The 23,533-nt window shown below is 41.3% G+C and overlaps 7 protein-coding genes across 14 annotated transcripts in view; 4 read left to right on the forward strand and 3 right to left on the reverse strand.

The window, feature by feature from the left end:
• The first annotated feature begins 435 nt into the window (after positions 1 to 435).
• On the forward strand, positions 436 to 10,483 carry LOC6566845 (sodium- and chloride-dependent GABA transporter ine). 3 transcript variants are annotated; one of them, XM_032739145.2, is made up of 10 exons: positions 436 to 651; positions 3,038 to 3,848; positions 3,921 to 4,209; positions 5,965 to 6,143; positions 6,814 to 6,948; positions 8,460 to 8,589; positions 8,648 to 8,740; positions 8,802 to 9,753; positions 9,818 to 9,994; positions 10,052 to 10,483. In XM_032739145.2, exons 2-10 carry the CDS (start codon positions 3,182 to 3,184, stop codon positions 10,334 to 10,336), a joined length of 2,907 nt encoding a protein of 968 aa, XP_032595036.1. In that variant the 5' UTR covers positions 436 to 651; positions 3,038 to 3,181; the 3' UTR covers positions 10,337 to 10,483. The 3 variants fall into 3 exon arrangements, with proteins under 3 accessions (XP_032595036.1, XP_032595035.1, XP_032595038.1); XM_032739144.2 differs by having other exon boundaries at positions 472 to 651; positions 2,940 to 3,848; XM_032739147.2 differs by lacking the exons at positions 436 to 651; positions 3,038 to 3,848; positions 3,921 to 4,209 and adding an exon at positions 4,807 to 5,030.
• LOC6566846 (polyphosphoinositide phosphatase) lies at positions 10,479 to 13,661 on the reverse strand. Its single transcript, XM_001993288.2, has 4 exons — positions 13,541 to 13,661; positions 12,709 to 13,476; positions 11,787 to 12,645; positions 10,479 to 11,717 (listed from the first exon to the last, which is right to left on the reverse strand). The coding sequence occupies exons 1-4, from the start codon at positions 13,619 to 13,621 to the stop codon at positions 10,858 to 10,860; spliced, it is 2,568 nt and encodes an 855-aa protein (XP_001993324.1). The 5' UTR covers positions 13,622 to 13,661; the 3' UTR covers positions 10,479 to 10,857.
• Positions 13,662 to 13,769: 108 nt separating this feature from the next.
• On the forward strand, positions 13,770 to 16,368 carry LOC6566847. The gene is made up of 3 exons (XM_032739149.2): positions 13,770 to 14,017; positions 14,082 to 14,462; positions 14,979 to 16,368. Exons 1-3 carry the CDS (start codon positions 13,862 to 13,864, stop codon positions 16,035 to 16,037), a joined length of 1,596 nt encoding a protein of 531 aa, XP_032595040.2. The 5' UTR covers positions 13,770 to 13,861; the 3' UTR covers positions 16,038 to 16,368.
• A 27-nt stretch (positions 16,369 to 16,395) lies between these two features.
• Positions 16,396 to 17,671, reverse strand: LOC6567160. The gene is made up of 2 exons (XM_001993290.3): positions 17,269 to 17,671; positions 16,396 to 17,207 (listed from the first exon to the last, which is right to left on the reverse strand). Exons 1-2 carry the CDS (start codon positions 17,609 to 17,611, stop codon positions 16,423 to 16,425), a joined length of 1,128 nt encoding a protein of 375 aa, XP_001993326.1. The 5' UTR covers positions 17,612 to 17,671; the 3' UTR covers positions 16,396 to 16,422.
• A 124-nt stretch (positions 17,672 to 17,795) lies between these two features.
• Positions 17,796 to 19,950, forward strand: LOC6567161 (50S ribosomal protein L27). Of its 4 annotated transcripts, XM_001993291.3 has the most exons (4): positions 17,796 to 17,888; positions 17,950 to 18,113; positions 18,171 to 18,738; positions 18,816 to 19,950. In XM_001993291.3, exons 1-3 carry the CDS (start codon positions 17,825 to 17,827, stop codon positions 18,372 to 18,374), a joined length of 432 nt encoding a protein of 143 aa, XP_001993327.2. In that variant the 5' UTR covers positions 17,796 to 17,824; the 3' UTR covers positions 18,375 to 18,738; positions 18,816 to 19,950. The 4 variants fall into 4 exon arrangements, with proteins under 4 accessions (XP_001993327.2, XP_032595041.1, XP_001993328.1 ...); XM_032739150.2 differs by lacking the exons at positions 17,796 to 17,888; positions 17,950 to 18,113 and having other exon boundaries at positions 18,534 to 18,738; XM_001993292.3 differs by lacking the exons at positions 17,796 to 17,888; positions 17,950 to 18,113 and having other exon boundaries at positions 18,534 to 18,738; positions 18,862 to 19,950.
• A 167-nt stretch (positions 19,951 to 20,117) lies between these two features.
• On the forward strand, positions 20,118 to 22,013 carry LOC6567163 (la protein homolog). The gene is made up of 2 exons (XM_001993293.2): positions 20,118 to 21,194; positions 21,262 to 22,013. The coding sequence occupies exons 1-2, from the start codon at positions 20,214 to 20,216 to the stop codon at positions 21,457 to 21,459; spliced, it is 1,179 nt and encodes a 392-aa protein (XP_001993329.1). The 5' UTR covers positions 20,118 to 20,213; the 3' UTR covers positions 21,460 to 22,013.
• A 309-nt stretch (positions 22,014 to 22,322) lies between these two features.
• LOC6567164 (protein spire) overlaps positions 22,323 to 23,533 on the reverse strand; it is a 47,074-nt gene continuing 45,863 nt past the window's right edge. Inside the window, exon 8 of one of the 3 annotated variants that reach the window (XM_032739173.2) lies at positions 22,323 to 23,477. In XM_032739173.2, coding sequence (XP_032595064.1) covers positions 23,255 to 23,477 — 223 coding nt within the window. In that variant the 3' untranslated portion in view covers positions 22,323 to 23,254. The remainder of the gene's footprint in view (positions 23,478 to 23,533) is intronic. The other 2 variants (XM_032739171.2, XM_032739172.2) reach the window with 2 other exon arrangements.

Here is a 23,533-nt window from a genome sequence, read left to right on the forward strand (position 1 = left end):
ACCCTGTCCCCTGTGCGTTACTGAGCACACTTGATTTATGGCAGTCATAATTGCAAGCTCATTATTCGTGAAAATGGATGAAAACTAGATCACGATCAACCATAACACATTAACATAATAAGCCCATTGTTCTAATTTTCACTTGAATACGTGATAACTAATAGTGTCTACTGCAGCTTATCATACCCCATTGCAACATTCACTGCTGCGGTTATTGTGATTATTGCTGCCTGCTATCAGATGCCGCGCCGTAAAGCCCAAACGAGCGCACTACAGAACCGATTTTAAAGTCCCGCAAATAGTCATGCCTAAAGAGCAACGCAACAAACGAAAGAGCGAGGGAGAGAGAAAGAGAGAGGGAGAGAGAGAGAGAGTGAGAGAGTGTGCAATCCCCCAAACGACGTCAAGTGTAAGCGATATTCGCAACCGTGGATCAGTTGACATTTGACAGTGCGCGTGTTTGCACGTTTCTTGGGGGCTGTTGGGCTCTTCGGCATTACGTAGGGAAACGCTGGCAGGCAAACATAGATCGTGAATTGTGGCGCGTCAATTAAATCATGTTTGGCATCGAAACGCATGTTTCAAGAGCTTCTTAACATATACGAATTCCATTTACAACACGTTGCGCATACGCTGCGTTGACTGCGCCGGGTAATTGATATACACAACAATGCCGTGCGAAGTGTTGATTATGTTATTACGATTGTGAATTATGATTAAAATTGAAATGGAGCTTGGCCCATTGTTAGGCCTTTGCATTGCTTGCCTATGAATGAAAGTGAATGAAGTCAATCGCAAATAAAATTTAATTAACACGAAAATTTAAACGAATAAGTGCAATTTGTTGATTATATTAAAAAATGACGAAGCGAATAAAACGCTTGAAATTGCCATCAAAATTATGATTAAAGTCTTTCAAAAAATTATTGTTTATTTTGTGTACGCAAACCTTTTTAGCCTGTGCGAGCAATCAAATTTGAAAATTGCATTACAATGCTTAACAAATTGCATTTTGCTTATTATTTTTATTGTTTTTGTTTGCGTATGATAAATAGTCGCTGTGAAAACACACAAAATGCTAACTCGAAAATAATATTACGTTGAATACTTGAATATTTGCCAAGTATGACATTGACGTTGATTCTTTAAAATTCAGAACTATCATTTGTTTTATTTCGTTATGTCGTAAAAAAAAGTGTATTAACACATTGTCTATTTGAAATTACGTTACTATTTTATAGTGTCCGATATACATTATTTAATATAATCAGAAATCTCTTTTAAAAAAAATGAGAACACATTTTGTGGTTACAGAAGTTCGGCAAAAACTATGTTATTGGTGCAGAAAATCAAATACACTTACAGACTTTCGAATTACATGAAATAAGTAAATTAATTTAAGGGCAACTATAAAAAGCTATATAGTTATGGGATATTTATGAAACTGTTCAGATGGGTTCAATCTGAGAAATACAGTTTTTAAAAACCAAAATATTTTTCAACAATAAATAATATTTCTCAGATCTGTTCTATACTCTTCTTTGATAAAACTAAAAAACCAATTTGTTTGAGATAACACAATAAATATTACGTATTCAAAACAACAATCGATTTGGTGGTGTGTGTTTGAATGCAGTTAGTTATAGCTATAAATTTGCAAAACTCAGCGCTTAGCTCATTCAAATGCTCAATAAGAAGTGTACAAAAATTTACATATCACATGGCCGTGCAATGAGATTGTTATATTACACTGAAGCCCCATAAAGTGGCATGTGCAATGCATACAAGTTACTTGTAGTCTACAGTCATTTGAAGTATGTCGCTATAAGATGCGTAATTAATAATTCTGAACCCATTTCAATGACCTTTGCGTCCGCTCAAAGAGTCACTAGAGCATGGCGCTCTTTGGGATTGATCATCGTATAGATTATGACGCAGTGCTGGAAGCCGAGATAACTTAAAAGCCCGAAAGGGCTGAGATGCCGGTTCCACCGAAAATCAAACAATACATTCACACACATAAATAAATGTGAAAGCTAACATTCAACTGTGGCTAGCCAGGAGAATGGGGAGGGGGGTAACCTTTAAATTATAGCACAACCCGATAAGATACAAATTTGTAACTGGTGTGAAGTTAAGTGCGAGTGACTTTGATGGGAGCTGAAGTGCTCGGCAGTCAGATATGAGTGTTTATCTGTCATGATGATAAAATGGAAAAGAAAATGGGACATAACACACGCAAACTGTGCTTGTTTATTAAATTATATAAACAAACAGAAGTACTAAATATAATGAGATATGTTTTCAAATTGCTACGTCGTGAGCCAAAATAAAGTGCAAGATTATTTTTTAAAATTGCAATTAGTTGTGAGTAAGCTGCAGGTGCTTATCATATTAAAAGATTCTGCAGAATTTTTTAAATTATATCACAATACCGTATAAGTCTAATAATATAAAAGATTAAATTCATTAGAGCATTTTGTACCTCCAACTCGAACTACCCTTACGGTAACTAATTTCTGTGTGCAACTAGAAGCAAGTATTTTAAATACGTAACAAATTCTCAAGAAAATCAAGCGCCTGCTTCAGGAGGGAAACGTTATCAGGACAAGAAAATCCACTCAAACTTAGCGAGTCAAATGCAATCCATTAAGTATATTCTTAGTACACTCAACGAGATATTTCTATATAATTCCATAGATGTCGCCCCCTTCTTTTTTTTTTTATTTTGAAATCTCCTTTAGAACATATTATGTATATAGAGTAAGAGGGATACAATGAAAATTAACAGAAAGCAATGAGCATCTCTTGGATCTTGCTTTATTTAGTTTTATTATGATTTAAAAGCTTAAGTGCGCAAACATAACAAAAACAAAACAACAATAATAATAACAGCAATGTGGGGTGCAAGGATTTAATGTGATTTACAAATACGACAGCCGCAGCAGAGGCAACAACTACAATCAACATCAGCGAGTCTCTAGGCAGCAGCTACAAATTATGAGAATTAAAATGATAAATATGTTTATGAAAGCAGCATCAGCAACCACAAACACCAACCACATGAGACAAACATGATTTTATGATTGAGGCAAAAAGAGCAACAGAAACACGAATTTGAACAGCACCGAAGCAGTCACCACAAGCGAAGTACCAACAACAATTATTAACAATTATTAAAATGGCAGATCAAGTTGGACAAGATGCCAGCAACGAGCCAAGAAATGTTGGCCATACACTGGCCAAGACAGCCTCCTCGCCCACTGCCCTGAATCTGGTCACGAAGCGAACCATGCCCACCGCCCTAGCGCCGCTGCGACTCAGTCAGTTGTCGGACAGCGGCGCCGAGAGCTGTGGTGATGGCGACGAACAAACGCGACTCATACGCGGCCCATCTGTGCGGTCACACAAGTACATCATCATACCGGCGACGCCCGGCTCACCGGTGGTCTCCCCAGCTGGGACACACCAGCTGCCGTTCCGTCAGACTAGCTCCAGCACATCGCTGGTGGCGATGACCGCGGTAATGCACAAGCCGGCGTTACGCCAACCGTCGATCAAGTCGCGTCCCACCTCGGATGTCATACAGCCGGCACAGTTGCCACAGCATCTGCAACTGCAGCCGGCGGCAGCGTTGGCGGCAGCATCCACCTCAACGGTCACCTTTACCCTTGATGACAGTGATGCACCGCCTGCGCCGGAAACACACTTTACTCCCGCAACGCTGACCTGCACCACAACCACAACAATGGCTGCTGGCCACGATGCACTCGCCGTCTCTCCACTCAGCTATGATCTGCGTTCCCGTCTCGGCAGCCATCACAGCAGCATGCGCTCCATGGTGTCGGGTAAGTTGTTGTTGGTCCTCTTAAGCACAAGGATAAGCACAACTATTTTGTGTACATGTTTTATGTCCACAGCTTATCTGCCAGGCATGAGCGATAGCAGTTGCAATCTCGCCGGCAGCTCAGCAGCAGTATGCGGACTGCAGCCACCAAATCCGCTCTACATGCAACCGCAATCATCGCTCAGCGGTAGTTCCTATCATCTATGCGAGCTAACCGGCAACCAGATATACTCGGATGTCACTTCGGTACGCTCGCTGGCCTCCATTGGCATTGGGTCCACGGACGGACGCAAGCTGGTCATAAGACGTGTGCCGACAACAGCCAACGAACTGTTCGATATGGTGAATCCGCAAACTCCGCAGTAAGTTCAGGAATATTTGTTGAATTAATCAAAATAAATAATATTAAAATAGTAAAGCCGGGTCAAGTCAACAACTTCCACTTACAGTTATACAAATGAAATCGAAACACTTTTATTATATCTCATTACTTATCCTATCCATCCCTCGTTTCATTAGCATAACAGAAATGCGCCCTTTGTCAATCCAATTGACGCCCGCATAAAATGCTTTAAGATTCAAAGCAAATTTTGGCACTATTTGATATCGAAGCATGAAAGTAAATTGTTATCACACACACACATCTTTACATGCACAACAAACACGCACCAACTGGGCTCGTGTTGGTAAACATGAAATTTTAACACCATCCGTCCGTGGGGGGCACATGATGCCTTTGACATAGCACGTGAATAGCTTGCAACGGATCGCAGCTATTTTTAAGCAATGTTCCTTAACGCGATCAATAGATCGACATAAGTAGATAAGTATAACTGTTGACACAAACAATTTGCGCTAAGCGTACAGCTCAAATGGTCCGATTCGGAAGATTAGCCCCAAGCCCCAAGTGTCAGGCTGTTGTTAGTAAAGTGACGACCTACAAACGGTGCAGTTGTTCCACAGATCCGTCTCCCATAGCATCCTGCTCGGTCGCGTTTCAAATCAATGGACGCATGGATAACGTGAATCAGTTTTAAATTATTATCTCGCATATAGCCACACCTATATCCTGGGTAAAAAAATTATAATAATTCAGCGAGATGGCCCATCGCAACGATCCGGATGCGCAGTCCTCGAAGCACTCGGAGCAATCCTTCTTTCGCTTCAATCGCGTGGCTAAAGTGTAAGCCTGACTCCCTGATTTTGGCTGTGATTATGTAACGCCCAGTAAATCGTGCAATTTTATTTGAGCCAAGCGCTTAATAGCTTTCAATTCAGACTTAAATGCCCCATTATGGTGTTGTCATGTTTGTATTGGTCATTAGCGAAATGGCGCTGATTGAATATTAACGTTGGCTTAATGAATAAATGGCCTTTTCAAAACGACGTTGACTATTTTATACAATTTATTTATGTTCTCTGTAAATGCTACGGATCGCTCATTAAATGTGGCACGTGTCAAACAGGTTTTAACAAAATTTAATAACTTTCATTAAGGCCTTGTAACGGAATTTACTTTTTTTCTTTTAAATTTGAATTACTATTGAAAATAACTCAACTTCAAATATTTTTTAAATAAAAAGTGAAGTGTTACTAGGCTGATTTCTGAATTGATATGCATAATAAATAGTATTTGAATAGGAAATACTTTTACTTTCATCTTAAGTGTTGTAACAACGTAAAGCTTACGAACACTATCTGATACACCTTAACTAGTCTTTATAGCTTACATAATGCTAATGCTGAGAATTCAATTTGCACAACCTTACACTAAATGTGGCGTCCCCCAATATAAACAAACACTCCCCCTAATCACAGATCACAGATACACTAACTGCACTGGCATTTGGCACCTCGGACAGTGACATTGTTGCAACTGGCATGTGATTACTATAATTAAACAATTTGACGCACTACAAATGTTAGATAGGGTTGTGACGTTTGATGGTCACACAATCTGTGCACCCTCGTTTGCTGCCGGAGAGGCACATACAGACAATGCCAGAGAGTGTTGACAGCAATTAGATGCGCCTGGCTGGCCAACTATAATACAAATGACTATGAAAAGCGTCAAACACCTAAAGATATTTAACTTGATGTATGCTTTATATCCGCAGGCCGCTGGGCATCGATGACGATGACAGCTATATGGACATGTCGGACGAGGCGTCCAATTTGAAGCCACGCCAACAGCATTGGGGCAGCAAAATGCAGTTTGTCTTGGCCTGCATTGGGTATTCGGTGGGCCTGGGAAATGTCTGGCGTTTTCCTTACATGTGCTACAAAAGTGGAGGCGGTGAGTGTAAAATCCAGAAAAATCTCAACGGAAGTCTGTGAAGCAACAGCTTTGTGTGTAACTATTCCACAAAAACTTTGATTCCATGCGACATCTCTCGACGAGTCTTTGCTCTAGAAAAATATTTTTTATATGTTAAAATTTCACGCTTTATGCGACATTTCCGCTGTAAACGCTACAAAGTCATAAATTAAAATTTGTTTAAGCTCAGCGCAAAAGTATGAAAACCCGACGAAAATAAAGCGGTCACTGTCATCTACATACTCATGTATCTCTGCTTGCCCCACTTCAACTGTCCCCCACCTCCCCCATCCTCACACGTAAAACACGCAAGCCACTTGACTGCCTGCGTCCATCTTCATTTACACGTTCTCGCTCTCCCGTAAGCCGGAGGCCCCATTTACATTTCTCGGGCGCATTACACATATAATGAGCCGACTACTGAAAAATGGCAGCTGGCAACTGGAGAAAATGTGACTCTATATATGTATGTATATATATTATACATACATATATATATATAATATTTATATATTGTCTGCCTACTGTTTGACGTACACAATTTTGCAATTGTTGATCTCAAATATTTATAATTAATTTAATTTGCTTACTTAGCTGCTGTCACTTAAGTCTCATTTCATTTCCCTGATGCTCTGTTGTCAATTTGCAGGTGTGTTTTTAGTACCTTACTGCATAATACTCTTCATATGCAGCATACCACTGCTGTTTATGGAGTTATCTGTGGGACAGTACACGGGACGAGGTCCCATTGGTGCACTGGGCCAGCTCTGCCCCCTTTTTAAGGGTAAGTTCCTTACCAAATTTGTTTAATTCAATTTTCGTATGAGATATAAGTTCAACATATATATATATTTATTTAATGTAGTAAGCCTTGTTATACGATTTATGTCACAGATTTAACAAATCACTCGTAAGATAAGATACAAAAATAATGATGGGTATTTAAATACTTTAAGCATATTTGACCAACCGACATAAGTGGAACTAAGTATATTTATGCCCCAAAAGATCAAAATTACTCATCGTACATTCTGGCATATTATTATATTGTCTGACTTACTGCCCCTTCTTGGAGATTTCTTGAAAATTTCAACATAAAACAACAATCCATCGTTTAATCATTTTATAAATCTGTTTAAGATTTTGTGATTTGATCGCTTCAAGTTAATTTAGAGCGCGATTCCATTGCGTCATTTTGTTGAGGCATTTACACGCTTTATAGGCAAACTAAATTTAGAAATAGTTTTTTCCGCCCAGTGAATTGGAAAACAAAAGAAAATAATAACGATTCAAAACTCTAAAAGAGGATTGCCCATGTAGCATGACAAGTAAATATGGGCGCTGCTTGCCCAAGTTCAAGCTCAAGGTCTGACTGAATACACCTAGTTAGTGCTGGGTAAATAGTTGGTCAACCAAGCTCTGAGGTTTTAGTTTACACAAAGGCACAAAGGAACAAAGCCGCCGAAAACCAAACCAAAATCTGTAACGAACATATTCTATTACAGAATGTTTAACTAACGAATACGTTACGAAATAGCCATATAAAAAAATTATATACTTGCTACCCATAACTATTAATACAGAGTATTTTTACTTGAACTTGGCTTGGCTTGAAATTTGAGCGACTTACAGCGAAAATGTTAAACAGAATTTGTTGTTATTCGCATATGTTGAAGAAGATCTAAAACACTTGCTAATTAGTCAGAATCATTGTTATGGGGATGGCGTGAAAAGGCAAAGCGCAACTCGACGGAAATGTTTCGAGCGATTTACGTACGCGTCTATCAACTAGATGTGAGACCCGAAAAGTGGATACCCCTCAAGACCCACAACCTCGAACTGCATGCCAAATAGTCAGAGGCCGCACTCATAAATCTAATAAAACAACATTAGTTTGACATATTTGCAAAGCCTTTAATTAACTACTATATTTTGCCAATAGAACAGACTTGGCCCACCCACACCTACGCCCACGGCCACGACCAAGCCCAAGCTGCAACTGCAAGCGAACTAATAAATATTAATGTATATTTTTAAGCCAACATACGAACAAATGGCTTTAATTGGTTTTAAAAGCACGCGGCCAATTATAATTATGCAGATGCATACCAGTCTAGACATGTGATTTAAATGAACCGGTCTTAATTATAGCCGACCTGATTAGTAACAAAGTTAACGACTAACGCAGATCCTTAGTCCACACAACTATGAAAAAAGATAGAATGTGAAGTCAAATATAATCAAAATAATAAATATGTATTATAAATATTATTTAATTACCCCTTTCTTCGACAGGAGCTGGTTTGGCCAGTGTAGTTGTCTCCTTTCTCATGTCCACCTACTATAGCGTCATAATAGGTTATTCAATTTATTACTTTTTCACATCGTTCAAAACGGAGATGCCATGGATTGACTGCAGCAACAGGTAAATATTTAAAGCACCTGCAGCAATCACAATTATTCAAAATATGCTTTTGTGGCAGATGGAACACTCCTGACTGTTGGGTGCCACAGCGCAAGGAGTTGAATACGACAGCGCCGCACTCATCACGCACCCCCTCCGAGGAGTTCTTTGAGTATGCCACGAATAACATCCATTTGGGATTTTAATATCGAAAGTGGACTTCTTTTATGCAGAAATAAAGTACTGAAGATAAGCGCTGGATTGGAGCATCCGGGCATGATGCGCTGGGAGCTGTTTGCCTGTCTTGTATGCGCCTGGCTGATGGTATACTTTGCCACCTGGAAGTCCATCAAGTCGTCGGCGAAGGTGCGCTATTTTACAGCCACATTTCCGTTTGTGCTCATCATTATCCTCATGTTCCGTGCAATTACGCTCGATGGGGCCGACGAGGGTCTGCGCTTCTTCTTCCGGCCCAATTGGTCGGAGCTAAAGAACGCGAATGTTTGGATTAATGCCGCCTCACAGAACTTCAACTCACTGGGCATTACATTTGGATCGATGATCTCGTTTGCCAGCTATAACAAGTACAACAACAACATCCTGCGAGACACGGTTGCTGTGAGCCTCGTCAATATTGTGACCAGTTTACTGGTGGGCATATTTGCGTTCTCAACGCTCGGTAATCTGGCACTGGAGCAGAATACGAATGTACGCGATGTCATTGGCGATGGGCCGGGCATGATATTTGTGGTGTATCCGCAGGCCATGGCCAAGATGCCATATGCCCAACTGTGGGCCGTTATGTTCTTCTTTATGCTGTTGTGCCTGGGGCTCAATTCACAGTTTGCCATAGTCGAGGTGGTTGTCACATCCATACAGGATGGGTTTCCGCGCTGGATCAAGCGGAATCTAGGCTACCATGAGATTGTGGTGCTCTTTGTCTGTGTCATCTCATGCCTCTTTGGACTGCCGAATATTATACAGGGCGGCATCTACTACTTCCAGCTGATGGATCACTATGCTGCCTCCGTGACGATTATGTTTCTGGCCTTCTGTCAGATGATTGCCATAGCCTGGTTCTACGGCACTGGGCGCCTCTCAAAGAATGTCAAACAAATGACCGGCAAAGTGCCGTCCTTCTATTTCAAGTCCTGCTGGCTGGTACTGGGACCCTGTCTACTCTTCGTAAGCTGCAAATGTGTGATGTGTGAAGAATGGTCAATGATGTCAAGTTTTTGTGTAATTGCAGGCCATTTGGGTGCTGAGTCTAATCAACTACAAGGAGCCCACATATCACAATGGACGCTACACTTATCCGGACTGGGCCTACGGCATTGGCTGGATGTTTGCCTCATTCTCACTCATTTGCATACCGGGCTATGCGATCATCAACTTTATGCGGACCAGCGGCGACAACTTCTGGGAGGTGAGCCCGCTTTAACTTAGCCCGAATAAATTGATGAACTTGTTGGCTTTCTTACAGCGCATTAAGATCACACTGCGACCTAATATCTACGAGTGCAAGATCTGTGGTGAGCATCACTGCGAGCACGACTATCCCGAGCAGGAGCAATATATGCTGGCCCAGGAGCTTGGCAACATGTATAAGTCAACCGCCAGACCAGGACTGCAGTCTGAAGAGAAGCCGGGCTACAATGCGATGCATGCGTCCAATAAAGCGACCCATGGTATTCACACAGAATATACGTACAAGTCCACGGATGAGCTGGGAACTCAGCCACCGACAGATCAGCAAAGTGTCAAATAGACCTGCCAAACGAGAAGGAATCGTTACCCGTTCAATTGTTAATAATTTCTGAGTATTTTTAATACACAATTTGTTTAAACTTGCAAAACAATAAACGCAAGAATAGTTAATTAAGTCAATAAATGAGAGTGAAAAACAAAACTTAAATGATATTGAATAATATTTGTATGTTCACAGTGATAATGATATTAATACCATGTTGTACACTTTACTAAATTACATAGTAATATATTATTATTGTATTAAGGCGATTATACATATCTACGCTTAGGCAAGGGTAATACTTATCAATTGCTTTAGGCCCTTGGTAATGCCGTTGATTTTATCGATATTTATTTTTAAACGTATCCCAAATCAACTGGTCGCATGTAAACAGTAAATAAGCTTTTAGGCATCTAAATGCGTTGAGTTCGCCTTTACTGCATTAATGAATAAAACAATAGAATTCCTTAAAACATGGTGCGGCATTCAACTGCAATAATTAGCCTATTGTACGTGGAGTTAGGGCTAGGGTGTGGCTTTCAAAGTCTCTGTACGTAGCTGTATAGCAAGTTAAACTCGTCAAATTTGGGCACAGCATTAAAATTAGCATGCGTTTTACAGTATTCTGCATAAATGAGTTGACTCTTTTCCGGCACTGTTGGAGGCAACACACTCAGATAGGAGTCTGTGCCGTAATCACTGAGCGGACGCAGTGTAATGCCGCGCATCATCTTGGCCAGCTCTTGTTCACGTTGGGCCACAGCCGTTTGGGTCGGCTGAGCCCCACCGCTGGATAGTTTATCCATTTGAACGTATTTTTTGTAGATGGCCATGCTCTGTGTGGATGGCGGACTGATGGTGCAGCCATACACCTTTTCCATCGAAGGTAACACGGATGCCAGCGTGAAAGGAGCTGGCTCCACCGATTCTGTTTGCTTCGATTCCTTCTCTGGTAAACTGGCGCTAAGCTCCTCATCGCTGGAGCTACCCTCACCCTCGTTTGAGCTGGAGGAGTTGCTGTTAAGTAATCCAGAGCTTTGGCCAGTCATCGATGGATTCTGTGGACCCTTACGCGACGGTTGTACCTGATGCTGGAAGGGACTTCGGAATGTGGGCATATATCGCGCGGCACGTTGACTGATCTCAAATTGAATTTGTTCGCTGAAGTCCGTCCACTTAAATGACTGATGGTAATTGGAGTAGGCATCAATCATCTCGAGACCATTGCTGTGCACACGAAACAGCTCCTTGACCAGCTTATTGCTATCAGCGCATGGATAGGGCAAGCATTCACGCACCTTGTGACGTACCCAATCTGTAATGGATGCGCTCGAGGTGCTTGGCACAAAGGCATTGTGCATATCGTAGTCCGTCTGAAGCTCCCAAATGGGCTGATTCACTGCAAAAGCAAAGGACATAAGTAAAGTATCTACGGAGTGAACGGATTCGAAATTCTGGTTTTACTTACATTTCGTAAAGCTGGGCTTATAGAGTCCAAGGAATAGATTTATGCTTTGCTGCTTCTCGGTGTCGCTGAAAGTATTGCTGTAATAGCGGCTCAGAGTCTGCATCAGATCGTTGCCTTGCGACGCCAAGGCGGCGGGGTTGCGATAAGTCTTAATGCGATGTACCAGCTGAGAACCACCGTATTGCAGAGCCAAAGTGTCGCCATGCTCCTCGTATAAATGTTCCAGCATGGTCACGCAATCCGAGTCAAATTCCAGTTTGGCCGACTTCACAAAGCCGAGACGCTCCAGCTGATGACCCAGAGCGCATTTGCCAATGGCAAACTGTGCCGAATTGGTGCGATCCAAGCAGTCAACGCAGTTGGTGCGCACAATGCCCGTCTGGAAGCTGAGCTCACTGCCCCGATGCGCCTTGTAGAACATGCCCGTCAACTGTATTATACTCGCCGCGTGCACGGCCAGCTGCTCCATGACATTGCCATGACTGATGCGGGTCTGACGCGCCATATCGAAGTGGATGTGTTTCATGCGATGCTGGGGCGGCAGAAACTGATTGAGATACCTAATGCTGTTCTCCAGCTCCTTGGAAATAATGGACTCATGCTTACGCCGCTCGCGCTTCTTCACCAAATTGAGCATAATCAGTGGAGCGCCATAATGGAAGAGCAATCGCTCAAAATGACGTGACGGTGTTTGGGCATAAGGATCACAGATGTCCAGTTGAATGGGCGGTTTTGGCACCATCTTGCTTATATCCTGCGACCAGTGCGATGGGATCGAACCGCGCATCTGCGTAAAAGCACACAACCGCTGACCATCACTGACAATCTGCTCCGTTTCCACTTCGTTAGCCACATCGCCCTAGAATTTATAACTTTATTATATATCCACATATATGTTTATATATATAAACTATAATCATACCTGAAAGTTGGCCCCGCGCTTGAGGAAACGGGTGCCAGCAAAGCGTGTGCTGCGGCGCGCGATGAGACACACATTGACATGCCTGCCAAAGATGCTGAAGCAGGATTGCTTCACATATCCATGCGTGACCTCCAGCAGCCAGTCCTTGAGCATGATGCCCTCCATCGGCTGCAGCAGATAAGCGTTCCACACGAAACGCTTGCGTGAATCACTGCGAAAGGCATAGTCAACACGTTCGTGCTCCTGTGCCACATTATTGGTCAGCTTGTTCCAGTCGGGCAGCGGTTCGTCACGCTCGAGATTCACCTTGGCGCCCACATAACGCGGAGCTGATTCATTGTACTGCAGGGTGCGGGTCAAGTCGTACGAGTAAGAGAAGTAAAAATTTATGCGTAGATCAATGTTTTGGAACATCTTCTTGTAGCGCTCCTCGTGCGGATGTGGCTGTCGCTGTGATGTCACTTCGTTGACGCGCACCATCACCGTATCCTTGATGGTGTACACCAAATGCATACCAATGTGGGCACAACACTTACGCTTGGTAACCAACACCAGGTAATAACCCTCGAGGAAGCGCACAAAGCCCAGGACTCCATAGGCCGAAGTCACTTTTGGTGAACCCGTCAGCGATGACACAAACCTGCGAATCTCCAAGCTGTTGAACTCATTCGCATTCTCTTCAATGCTCAAGCGATTCAACGCCAGCCGATCGATGGTCAGCAGCCGAAATCGCGTCTCGCGATTGTTGCTGCCCACCAAATACAAGCGCTGAAAACGGAGACGGAGGCTATGACAATCAAAGCAATGCAATTTATGGTTGGCCACAACTTACCGAACGTGTTTCATAGAGCACCACTTTTTGTATTGAACTAATAAGTGGATTAAATATTATATTAGGATTATCATTATTCATCTCCGCGAAATCTTTTGTCTACACAAAACTATCGAAATGTAATCGATATTAATGTTGGTGGCAGTCTTTAAATACTGTCAGCATAAAGAGTTGCCAGACATGGCAATGTTTCTTAGATATTTTGTGCACATAATGCGGATAGAGCAACACTTGTAATTTTTGTGTACTGTTGTTTTGTTTGGACTAGCGCAAATTGGCTTTGATATTTGCAATATTAAGATATACATAATTTAAGAGACTATGACGACGTGGGGAAATATTTGTCGCATATGTAGCAGCCCCGCAGACTACAACATATTTGCCAAAATACCCACATACTTGCACGGCTCGACAAACGAGTTTCTCAACTATCAAAAGCCAATTAATGTATTACTCGAGGAGACATCAGGACTAAAGGTAAGTATTTTTCGTATTTTCAGCATGCGTGGCACATTAAACATTCAATTCTCCGTATTTACAGAACTCTACAGACGACGGACTGCCGTCGTACATTTGTGCTTTGTGCATATCGTACTTGAAACACGCCGTAACATTCCGCGAACAGTGTATCAAAAACGCACTCAGCCTGAAGCTGATCGGGTTGTACCAACAGAAATCAATCAATAACAACGGGGACAAGGATAAGGAAAGCGATCTCTTTACGGCCGACCAGCTGAGCTATGTAGAGCAGCGACCGGTGCACAATCTTCTGCTGAACAACAATAGCGCCCAGAAACTGGACAGGACGGACAAAGTGCACAAGAAATTGCTGAATCAGTTTGCGCCCCAGCAATGCGGCAACCACGAACGACGATCACGCTACCTAAACGCTTTGTATGCTAAACATCGAAATGCGACACAGGTATATCAAATTTGTCATACCCTTCTTACTCGATTTCAGCAAGCAATGCAACCAATGAAAATTTCTTATTCGACTTTCGTGATCAGTGTTATTATTTGAAATATAATCAAAGTAAAATTTTAAAATAATGCACCTACCAGCAACAGCAACTAAAGAATGATCCTCTCTTTAGTTGTTCCCTCCATTTTAAAATATAATATATTACATTCATTTGCACAATACTCTTTAAACAATACTCAATACTCTTTAAACATTTTGCCAAGCTTTGTTTTACACAATGAACAAATTTTAAATATTATTATATATATATGGGATGTAAAAAATAAGATATCCTTAATTTGCTTACATTGGCTTTTGCACACATCCATTTAAAGCAGAATTTTAGAATGTATTAAAACTAGATTTTATAATATTAATAGCTATGTAAAAGTCTGCACTCTCGACTAGGGCATACTTACTTGTTTTTTTCAACAAAATATTTAATATCATTACTAAATGATAACATAATTTCAACAGGGATCATCTAAAGTGGAATTGCCATCGACAAGCGCTGGCAGTGGCAGCGGTAATGGCACTGGCGAGGACGAGGACTACGCGGCCGTCACCTCTAGCGATGACAATGAGGAGAATGCATTGTCGCGCAAGGATAAGAACTGCTATAACTACTGTGAAACGAATTTCGAGGAGGATGATCCCATGGAGCAGGCTCAGTTGAAGGACATTAAGGTCAACATACCCGAACCCATGTGGAAGGAGCGCAAGTGTCCGGCCTGCTCCAAACGCTATATGCACGAAGATTCGCATCAATTGCATTTGGACAATTGTGTGGAACATCAGTTTTTCAGTTTTGTGGCCGAGTTAAACAAGTTGCTGGAGATCAAGCGCCAGAAGATGATATCACCACATGAGTTCATCAGACGAATGATCTTTGCGTTGCACAAGACTTGCACCTGGTTGCAGGAACATTCAATAGACACCCAGTTGGCCGATCAACTGAATCAGGTTAAAATAACCAATAGCAGCACTGAAAAAACTTTTGAGCCAACTCCAGAAAGCAGTGCAAAATTCCCAAATCGCTGGGATAGCGTTGTATCCTCTCTCAATGACGATGCTGTCTTTGGCAATGGCCTGCTAACATTTAACAGTGGCACCAACACTCCAATAACCGTTGAGAATAATGTATTGTATGCCATCGAGCGCTCCGAGAGTCGCAACTCACAGAATACGCCCAATCCGGTGGTAAAGAAGCCCATACCCATAAGATGCACAGCTGCTGCTGCTGCACCGCTGGTGCATGAGGAGCGGGCACGTGCCACATTCCTAGAGAAGTTGCAACGTGCCGTTGTCACACCCCATCAGCAGTCACAGTCGCCTGTGCCCGCGACACCTACAAGTGCCACGCAGTTGCCCTTGTCGGCAGCACGTTGCAACCAATGCAACTTGATATTTGACTCCGTTAGCGAACTGGAGATTCACAACGGTCTTCATCACAACGAACAACGCAATGTCAGCAATGCCAAAGACGACGACGCTCAACGGCGTCGCATAATCGCCCTATTCGAAGATGATATTTAATTTAATCTAGTTTATATTCATTATTCCATATCCTATTTAAGTCTGAAACATCGTTTTACATTTTTAATTGATTGTATTCATCGCGTGCATTTTTTATTTTTGTAATTTGTTTTAGTTTTTAATTTCTATGATTTATGTCATGTATGTTTTACTTGATTTCAATGTATGTACACATCTAACGGCCCCGGGCAATATTGATTATAATAAGTATTATTATTTATTTATAAATCCATTTTGTATTTATTTAATCCATACAACCTCGAATCCAATCTCATCTTGGGGCAGCTATCCACCCTAGAGAATAATAAATCAAAATTTACCACTTATTAAACAGAGGCTTGAAAATACTTGAAACAAGCTGAGCAGATGCTTATAAATTAAAATTTTAACAACTATTAACTATGACTGGCGAAGCATAGACACAAATCTGTTTCAGCAGAAAATCGTTATCCATCGATTGAGCATCAACTATATTCTTCAATAGTTGCATCAGGTCCATGGTTAGACCGGCGTCTCCTAAGGCAAACAGTTGGTTCAATGTGCTCACAAGCTGATCCGCCTGCGAGTCTAATCTGCCAATTAATGGGCGAGTGGCAAACATGTTGGCAAGCACACGCACTCCATAGATAATATGCAACTTGCCGGTGGATGTGCTGAGATTCGTTTTCAGATTATCCATGAAGTAATTTAACAAATGCTGAAAATGTGCCGAGCACAAATTGTTTTCCAGCCCAACAACTTCAAACTGAAATACGATGAACATATAATAGTCGGCAGCGGGCTCGGTTGGTTGCTTCATGTGCAGGTGCCTAGCAATGTGACGGCGATCCTCAGTGGTAATGGAGGACGCAGCATGATTGGCAATTAAATATAAGCAAATGCCAGTATCCTCCTGATAGGCGTCGATGTCGCTCGAAGATGTCGTATACATTTTCCATAATTTGGTTGCCAATTGCATTTGAAGCAATGTTTTGGCCGACTTGCTGCATGTGGCTATAATGTTGGCCAATGTCCAGAGGCAACTGCGCTTCAAGCGCGGCTCCTGACTATTCAAAAGGGTCACCAGGTAGCTGCCCGCCATAGTGGTAATCTTCTCACAGACATGCGCATCGCCTAAGGAAAAGTTGCACAAGCATTCGGCAGCTTCAATCTGATGTTGCACATGGGTACCTGAAATGAGAAAGGGAATAAGAGAGACAATTTGGGTTGTGTTCTCCTGTATCTGACTTACCTGTAAGCTCTTTAATTATCACTTGGGTTGCGCCTTGAACCTCAGCAAAGGCGTTGATATTGTCATTGCCCTGCAAGAAGGCGTGGCTCAAACGATACATGTCCTTGGTATCGGCATGCTTTCGCCGCTTAATGCGACCCGCCATCCCCTGTACATCTTTAATTCCCAGATTTTCCAACTCCATAATTTTATCCTTGATTTGCCCCAAGCCAAAGCGCAACGCATCTGTCGTATTCGTGCGCAAATCTTTTCGCTGTTGTCGCGCATACTCTCGTATCTTATGGCGAAGTGCAGTGTTGTTCATCTGTCCAGGTGGTGCTGGCACTTCTCCAGCTGTCTCCATTATTTTTTAACAAACCAAACCGGCATAAAATATACATGTACTGTTCGCGCCAGCTGTTGAGCGATAATTATTATTCACTGCTTATTAGAGCAGCACTGGTTATTGATTCATTGTGGCGGTATTTCGATTTCAAGGCATTGGCCCGATAGCTACGTGTGGTCACATTGTTGCCCAGTTGCATAAACAGTTGATCGGGAGTCAAAACAAATAGAAATGTCGTTTAATATAATGCAAAAACTCTCCTTACAGTGTCTTAAGGCTGACCAACCATTGCTAAGTAAGTTGCATGCTTAACGTATGCTAAACAAATAACTTGACAGCTTTCATGATTCGCGTAGCAACGATACGAAATGCCAGCAAGAAAACCGGCGGCAGCACGCGTAACAAAAAGGGGCATCCACGTCCAAAACATCGTGGATGGCGAGTTCTTGACGGCCACTACGTTTCCCATGGCACCATTTTGGCCACGCAACTGACGACGCGCTTTCATCCCGGCCTAAATGTAAGTGATAAACACTATTAGTGGTTACACTTTGATTGAGAGAAATCGCTTTTTTAGGTTGGCTTTGGACGCAATGGCACTTTGTTTGCTATGGAGCATGGCAGAGTTATTATTAGCTGTGAGCCTATCGATCCGAACTGGGATCACACCTGGATCCAGCGCAACTATGCCGGCCGACAGGATCAAATTATTTATAAAAAATTTTTCAATGTTATTCCAGAGACGCAGCATCAACTCTTTCGTCTTGTCGAAGAAATCTAATTTGTTACAAATAAGCTAAATCGATTCGATTTCATGTATATCGATATTTCTTGCACTAGATTTTCATCTATATCGCCAGCACTAATTAATTAATAAACAAACAAGTCTAACTTTTCAAACCAACAGAAAATATTTGTATACACAAATTGAGAATTGTTAAAATTGGCAAAAAATCTACCTAAATGCAACTGCGATGCGATAACTTATTTCGACTTCCAGTGCTGAAAAACTGTTTATCTTTTCACAATTCACTTTCCCTTGATGCTGCAGCTGCAACGGAGGTATCAGAAATGTTGTGCTTCTTGTAAGTGAATATAGCATAATAAATCACAGATATATACCTTAAAGTCTCAAATAAACACAGGTATGTATATACATTAATAGGTAATAAACTATTCTAAATAAAAAAGGAAACAGCTCAGTTTTCTTTTTATGTTGTAGCAAGGTTTACAATAAGTAATCCTCTACCTAAATGCATTTTATTAAGGTAAATTGGCCTACTTATAAGAAGAAGATACTGCATCCTTGAGCTATTCAGTCAGTGGTTGACTGTCCTGGCATTAACATGGCACTCAGAAAAAAATGGCAAAATCGTCGCAAGTGGAATTCGGAAGACTGCGAAAAGATATTGGATTACATTCGAGAGCATCCGTTCGAGCAACCCAACGGTGTTATCTACTATAAGACGATGAACCAATACCTGGGACTGACGTCAAGTCAGATAGAGTTGCGCAATAAGGTGAACAGCATGTTATCAGGATACCAAAAGGCGAAAGACTTAATATCGGCCAAGCGAGATTTTCCCCTGAAGGAAGTGCTGAAAGTCAGTCCCTATTACAGACAGTTGCATGATCTTTTCAAGAACACCAGCCGCAAGCGTCGAAGGAGCACAATATATCAAAGGATCGGCAACATATCGGTTAGTCCAAATACAACGGAAACAGTTGAAGCAATGTCATCTGACTTGGCTGACAACATGTCCGAATGCTGTTCAGCCTCAAACACAGTTTTTGTTCAATTGCCCACATCGACGGATGCCGAAGCCCCTGACAAAATACGTCTTATGCCATTTATAATCAAAGATGAATTAATCAGCGCTAATCAAGCAATGAGTGCGTCGCCAAATGAGCATACTTTTAGCAAACCAGACGAGGAAAACAATCCACATCCAGCTGAAGTGATTCCTTCGCAGTCCGGCAGAGCAACCAGCATCGCCGATGACTTCGGATGCGAGAATAATGATATTAATGTTTCCTCAACTGCTCCCACGTCAACTGAAGTTGAGGAGCCGAACGAAGACAGGCTGGTCGCAGATCCAGCGATAATTGATCCACCAAAAAAGGCAACGTCTGAGCACGACTTGAAATTAATGGAGCTTCGACTGCGCGAAAGAGAATTGGATCTGAGACTCTTTGAGATAGATTCAAACGAACGTTTGACGCGTCTTAAATTGGAATCGAAGGAACGCATTGCAATGCGAAAACTAAATCTTAAATATGCTAAGAACTAAATAATTTCAAATGACTATAATGTTAACAAATTGCCGCTAAGGCCGAATTATAACAATTATCTAATGAATTTTATTGTCAAACACATTTTCAAATGACAATGATCTTATAATAAAATTTAAAAATGTTGCAATTCAAACTGTTTGATTAACAGAACCTTAACATTGTGTCCGATATGTGCGCTACTATCGATACGTTCGATAAGCGTGCCATCGATTGTTTTACAACTCAATTGCGGTCCGACGCACACGTGTTTAGCGTTGCAGCACATTTCAGTTTATTTTTTTTCTCTCGAAATAAGAAAAGTGAATTAAACGAAAAGAATATTATAATGGCCGATGTTGCAGAAACTACAAGTGCTGAAGTTATCGCCGATGTAAAACAGGCGGAAAAAGTTGAAGATTCCAACGCAGCCGGCAAAAACGGAGATGCCGAAAAAGAAGAAGACGAATCGGCGGCACCCGCAACCGATGAGAACAGCAAAGAGGAGCGCGCAATCATTCGGCAGGTTGAGTACTATTTCGGCGATGCCAATCTGCATCGCGACAAGTTCCTCAGTGAACAGATCACAAAGAACGAGGGAGGATGGGTGCCGCTATCCGTGCTGGTCACATTTAAACGTTTGGCAGCGCTCACCACAGACTTCGATGAGATCGTCAATGCACTGAACAAATCGGGCGAGGGGCTAGTAGAGATCAGCGAGGATAAGCAAAGCTTGCGTCGTCACACCGAACGGCCCATACCCGAACACAATGAGGAGCGTCGCAAAGAGATTCAGGAGCGCACCGCCTACGCGAAGGGTTTCCCATTGGATTCGCAAATGACCGAAATTCTCGATTTTGTCAGCGCCTATGAGAAGGTGGTTAATGTAACGATGCGCAAACATTATGACAAACCCACCAAGTCGTACAAATTCAAGGGCAGCATTTTCGTCACATTTGAGAAGAAGGAACAGGCGAGTGAATTCCTGGCCAAGGACAAGATTGTCTACAAGGAGCGCGAGCTGCTGCGCAAGTGGCAAGTTGATTATTTGAAGGAGAAACAGGAGGAATACCAGAAGAAGAATGAGAAACGCAAACTAAAGAAGGAGGCTAAAGCTGAGCCAGAAATTGATCTGCCTAAGAATGCAATTGTTGTGTTCGAGGGTGCTCCCGATACTGTTACACGCGAGGAGATACGCGAAGCCTTCGAAAAGGTCAAGGACTTTGATATTGCCTACATTGAGTTCAACAAGGGCGACACTAAGGGCTCCGTTCGTCTCACAGAGGCGGATGCCGCCGAGAAATACATTGCCAAAGTGGAGGATGCCAAGGTATTTCCATCTCAATCAGACTCACTACTGCCACCCTTTCGGTTACTGATTCCTTTTTATTTTACAGCTTAAGTTCAACGATGAAGTCTCCCTAACCCTGCGAAAGGCGAACGATGAGGAAGAGAAAGAGTTCCTCGATAAGGCCATTGAATTTATGAAGAAGCGCCGCGACTTCTCACGTGGCAAGAACAACAAGCGTTTTGGACGCAAGCGTCACGGCGGACACGACAATCGGAGCCACAGCAAGAAGCAGCGCTCCGAGTAGTGTGGCTCCCAAAATCTTTGCTAGACTCCATATGATATGCAAATGAAAAATGTTAGTTCTAGTTGTTAGCTTTAAGCAAATTGATTTTGTGACATCCAATTGCTACTATATTACTAGATTGATTTCCAGTAACATTAAGCATAAGTCTGAGATCCAAATGTCTCGTGTGAAATGTGTATAGTTTACATAATATGAGAGGAACTCTTATTTATTTTATTTACTGAACATTTTTTGTTTTCTTTGCTTAACGAAATTAAAAAAAAAAATAAAAAAAAACAGTTTGTAATCAACAATGTTAAATTGTATTTGAGCAGCTCCATCGTCGGACCAAATAACAGAAAAGTTTAATTATCATTTCAAGTAATATGTGCATATACATATGTATGAGCATAAGCCACCTAGGCATTAAAGCCACTTGAGCTGAAATGTATTCTCCAAGAAAATAGTTTTGTAACTCTTTAATATGTAAATTTAATACATATTTTAATTTACCTTTAGAGTATAGATTTAAACAACTTACGAACCATCAAGAATAAATAACCTGCATATAAAAGATAAATAACGGGTTTTGTATATATCCAACGAACAGATCGAAATAATCGAACGGAAATCTATTTTCTCTTAGTAGTTTTTATTTTTTTAGTGTGTGTGTGTGTTGTTTTTGTTAAATGATCGCAATATCAATATACATACATATAATTCAACTTAAAAACAATAAAAACTAATATAAACTTCATAAATTACAAATATTAAATGCATTTACAAATTACAATACGCAAAAAAAGAAACATAAAATTTTCAAAATTTGTTTTTTTCTTCTTGAAATTTAACTATTTTATAATTGCAATTAGGTGTAAAATTATATTTATATTTAAACTAGTCACAATTTATAATTATTTATGGATAGTTTAGTATGGAATATGAGAATAGTTTAAATCAATTTTCTGGGAGTCGGGATACTTAAATGAAAGAAACAAAAAAAAAACAATACGAACTTTTTTAGTTTTCCACGTGGAAAAACGAAACAAAAAGGATACAGATCTGTGCAAGCACATAATTCACAAGATTTTTTTATTCATAATTTTGTCTTTTAGCAACTTAAGGATTCAATCGTCGTAGCTCATGCGAAATCGAAGGCATAAGCTGTGGAGTGCTTTGGATTTGAATAATTATCATAAACTATATATATATATATATAATTATATCTGCTAATGTAGTAATATTTTGTTGTATTATATTGTATATTGTATTGTTCGGGTGTTTTTGTTTAGGTTTGTTATACGTAGATACGAGTTATACGAGACTTAATCAACATTTATACATCAATGAAACAATTACAAACAACGACATCGTACAGCTTAACGCATATCGCACGGTTTATCTTTACCTATATCTTTATATGTGTATGTGTGTGTGTAGGTGTAGGTGTAGTATCGGTATTGTATATATGTACGAATTTTGTATTTTTATGGTGGGGTGCGCGCTCAAGCTAGTCTCTAGTCGGAAGAAGAAATATACAGCGTTGCGATTTTTGTTTCTTTTGTTTTTTGCTACGTTTTTTGTTTTTGTTTTGTTTTTTACTTATCACTAGGCTAACGATTTACAACGATTTCCAGGCGGTCGCTTTAACCTGTTCTTCTATCTGGCTCTCTGCCTGTATCTGTATCTTCTTCTCAATCTTATGTATACAACAGTCCATCCAAAATATGCATAATTTTTATATTTCTATATATATATATGTTAGTTTTTCTGTTTGAAGTTTTGCAGGCTGCCTGTTTACTGGTAATCTGTTAGTTTATTTCCAGACAGGCGTCAGATCCAGCGTGAGATTCTGTATCGTCCGATTGCGCGCCGAGCTGCGCTTTTGCTTCACCGAACTGGTGATCTCGTTGACCAGGCCCTGGCAATCGTTGCAGACGGTCACCTGTTCGCCGCGCAGATTCTCCTTCTGATCCTGTTGCGTCTGTGCCAAATGGCTGCCCGACGAGAATAGCGCAAAGCCGCGCGAGAAACGCGATCTAAAGGGTGAGAGACGAGAGAGATGAGGATTAGTAACTGTTTGGGCTAGAATTGA

This window comes from Drosophila grimshawi, unplaced genomic scaffold (assembly GCF_018153295.1).
Source record: "Drosophila grimshawi isolate 15287-2541.00 unplaced genomic scaffold, ASM1815329v1 contig_1377, whole genome shotgun sequence".
Classification (NCBI taxonomy): Eukaryota; Metazoa; Arthropoda; class Insecta; order Diptera; family Drosophilidae; genus Drosophila; species Drosophila grimshawi.

Coding starts and splice junctions, on each gene's coding strand:
- LOC6566845 (XM_032739145.2), top strand. CDS start 3,182: ATGGCAGATCAAGTTGGACAAGATGCCAGCAACGAGCCAAGAAATGTT. Junction 3,849..3,920: donor CATGCGCTCCATGGTGTCGG/GTAAGTTGTTGT, acceptor TTATGTCCACAG/CTTATCTGCCAGGCATGAGC. Junction 9,754..9,817: donor TGGGACCCTGTCTACTCTTC/GTAAGCTGCAAA, acceptor GTGTAATTGCAG/GCCATTTGGGTGCTGAGTCT.
- LOC6566846 (XM_001993288.2), bottom strand. CDS start 13,621: ATGAATAATGATAATCCTAATATAATATTTAATCCACTTATTAGTTCA. Junction 13,477..13,540: donor TGCTCTATGAAACACGTTCG/GTAAGTTGTGGC, acceptor CTCCGTTTTCAG/CGCTTGTATTTGGTGGGCAG. Junction 12,646..12,708: donor AGCGCGGGGCCAACTTTCAG/GTATGATTATAG, acceptor TATAAATTCTAG/GGCGATGTGGCTAACGAAGT.
- LOC6566847 (XM_032739149.2), top strand. CDS start 13,862: ATGACGACGTGGGGAAATATTTGTCGCATATGTAGCAGCCCCGCAGAC. Junction 14,018..14,081: donor AGGAGACATCAGGACTAAAG/GTAAGTATTTTT, acceptor CCGTATTTACAG/AACTCTACAGACGACGGACT. Junction 14,463..14,978: donor AACATCGAAATGCGACACAG/GTATATCAAATT, acceptor TAATTTCAACAG/GGATCATCTAAAGTGGAATT.
- LOC6567160 (XM_001993290.3), bottom strand. CDS start 17,611: ATGGAGACAGCTGGAGAAGTGCCAGCACCACCTGGACAGATGAACAAC. Junction 17,208..17,268: donor GATAATTAAAGAGCTTACAG/GTAAGTCAGATA, acceptor TTCTCATTTCAG/GTACCCATGTGCAACATCAG.
- LOC6567161 (XM_032739150.2), top strand. CDS start 18,940: ATGGCACTCAGAAAAAAATGGCAAAATCGTCGCAAGTGGAATTCGGAA.
- LOC6567163 (XM_001993293.2), top strand. CDS start 20,214: ATGGCCGATGTTGCAGAAACTACAAGTGCTGAAGTTATCGCCGATGTA. Junction 21,195..21,261: donor CCAAAGTGGAGGATGCCAAG/GTATTTCCATCT, acceptor TTTATTTTACAG/CTTAAGTTCAACGATGAAGT.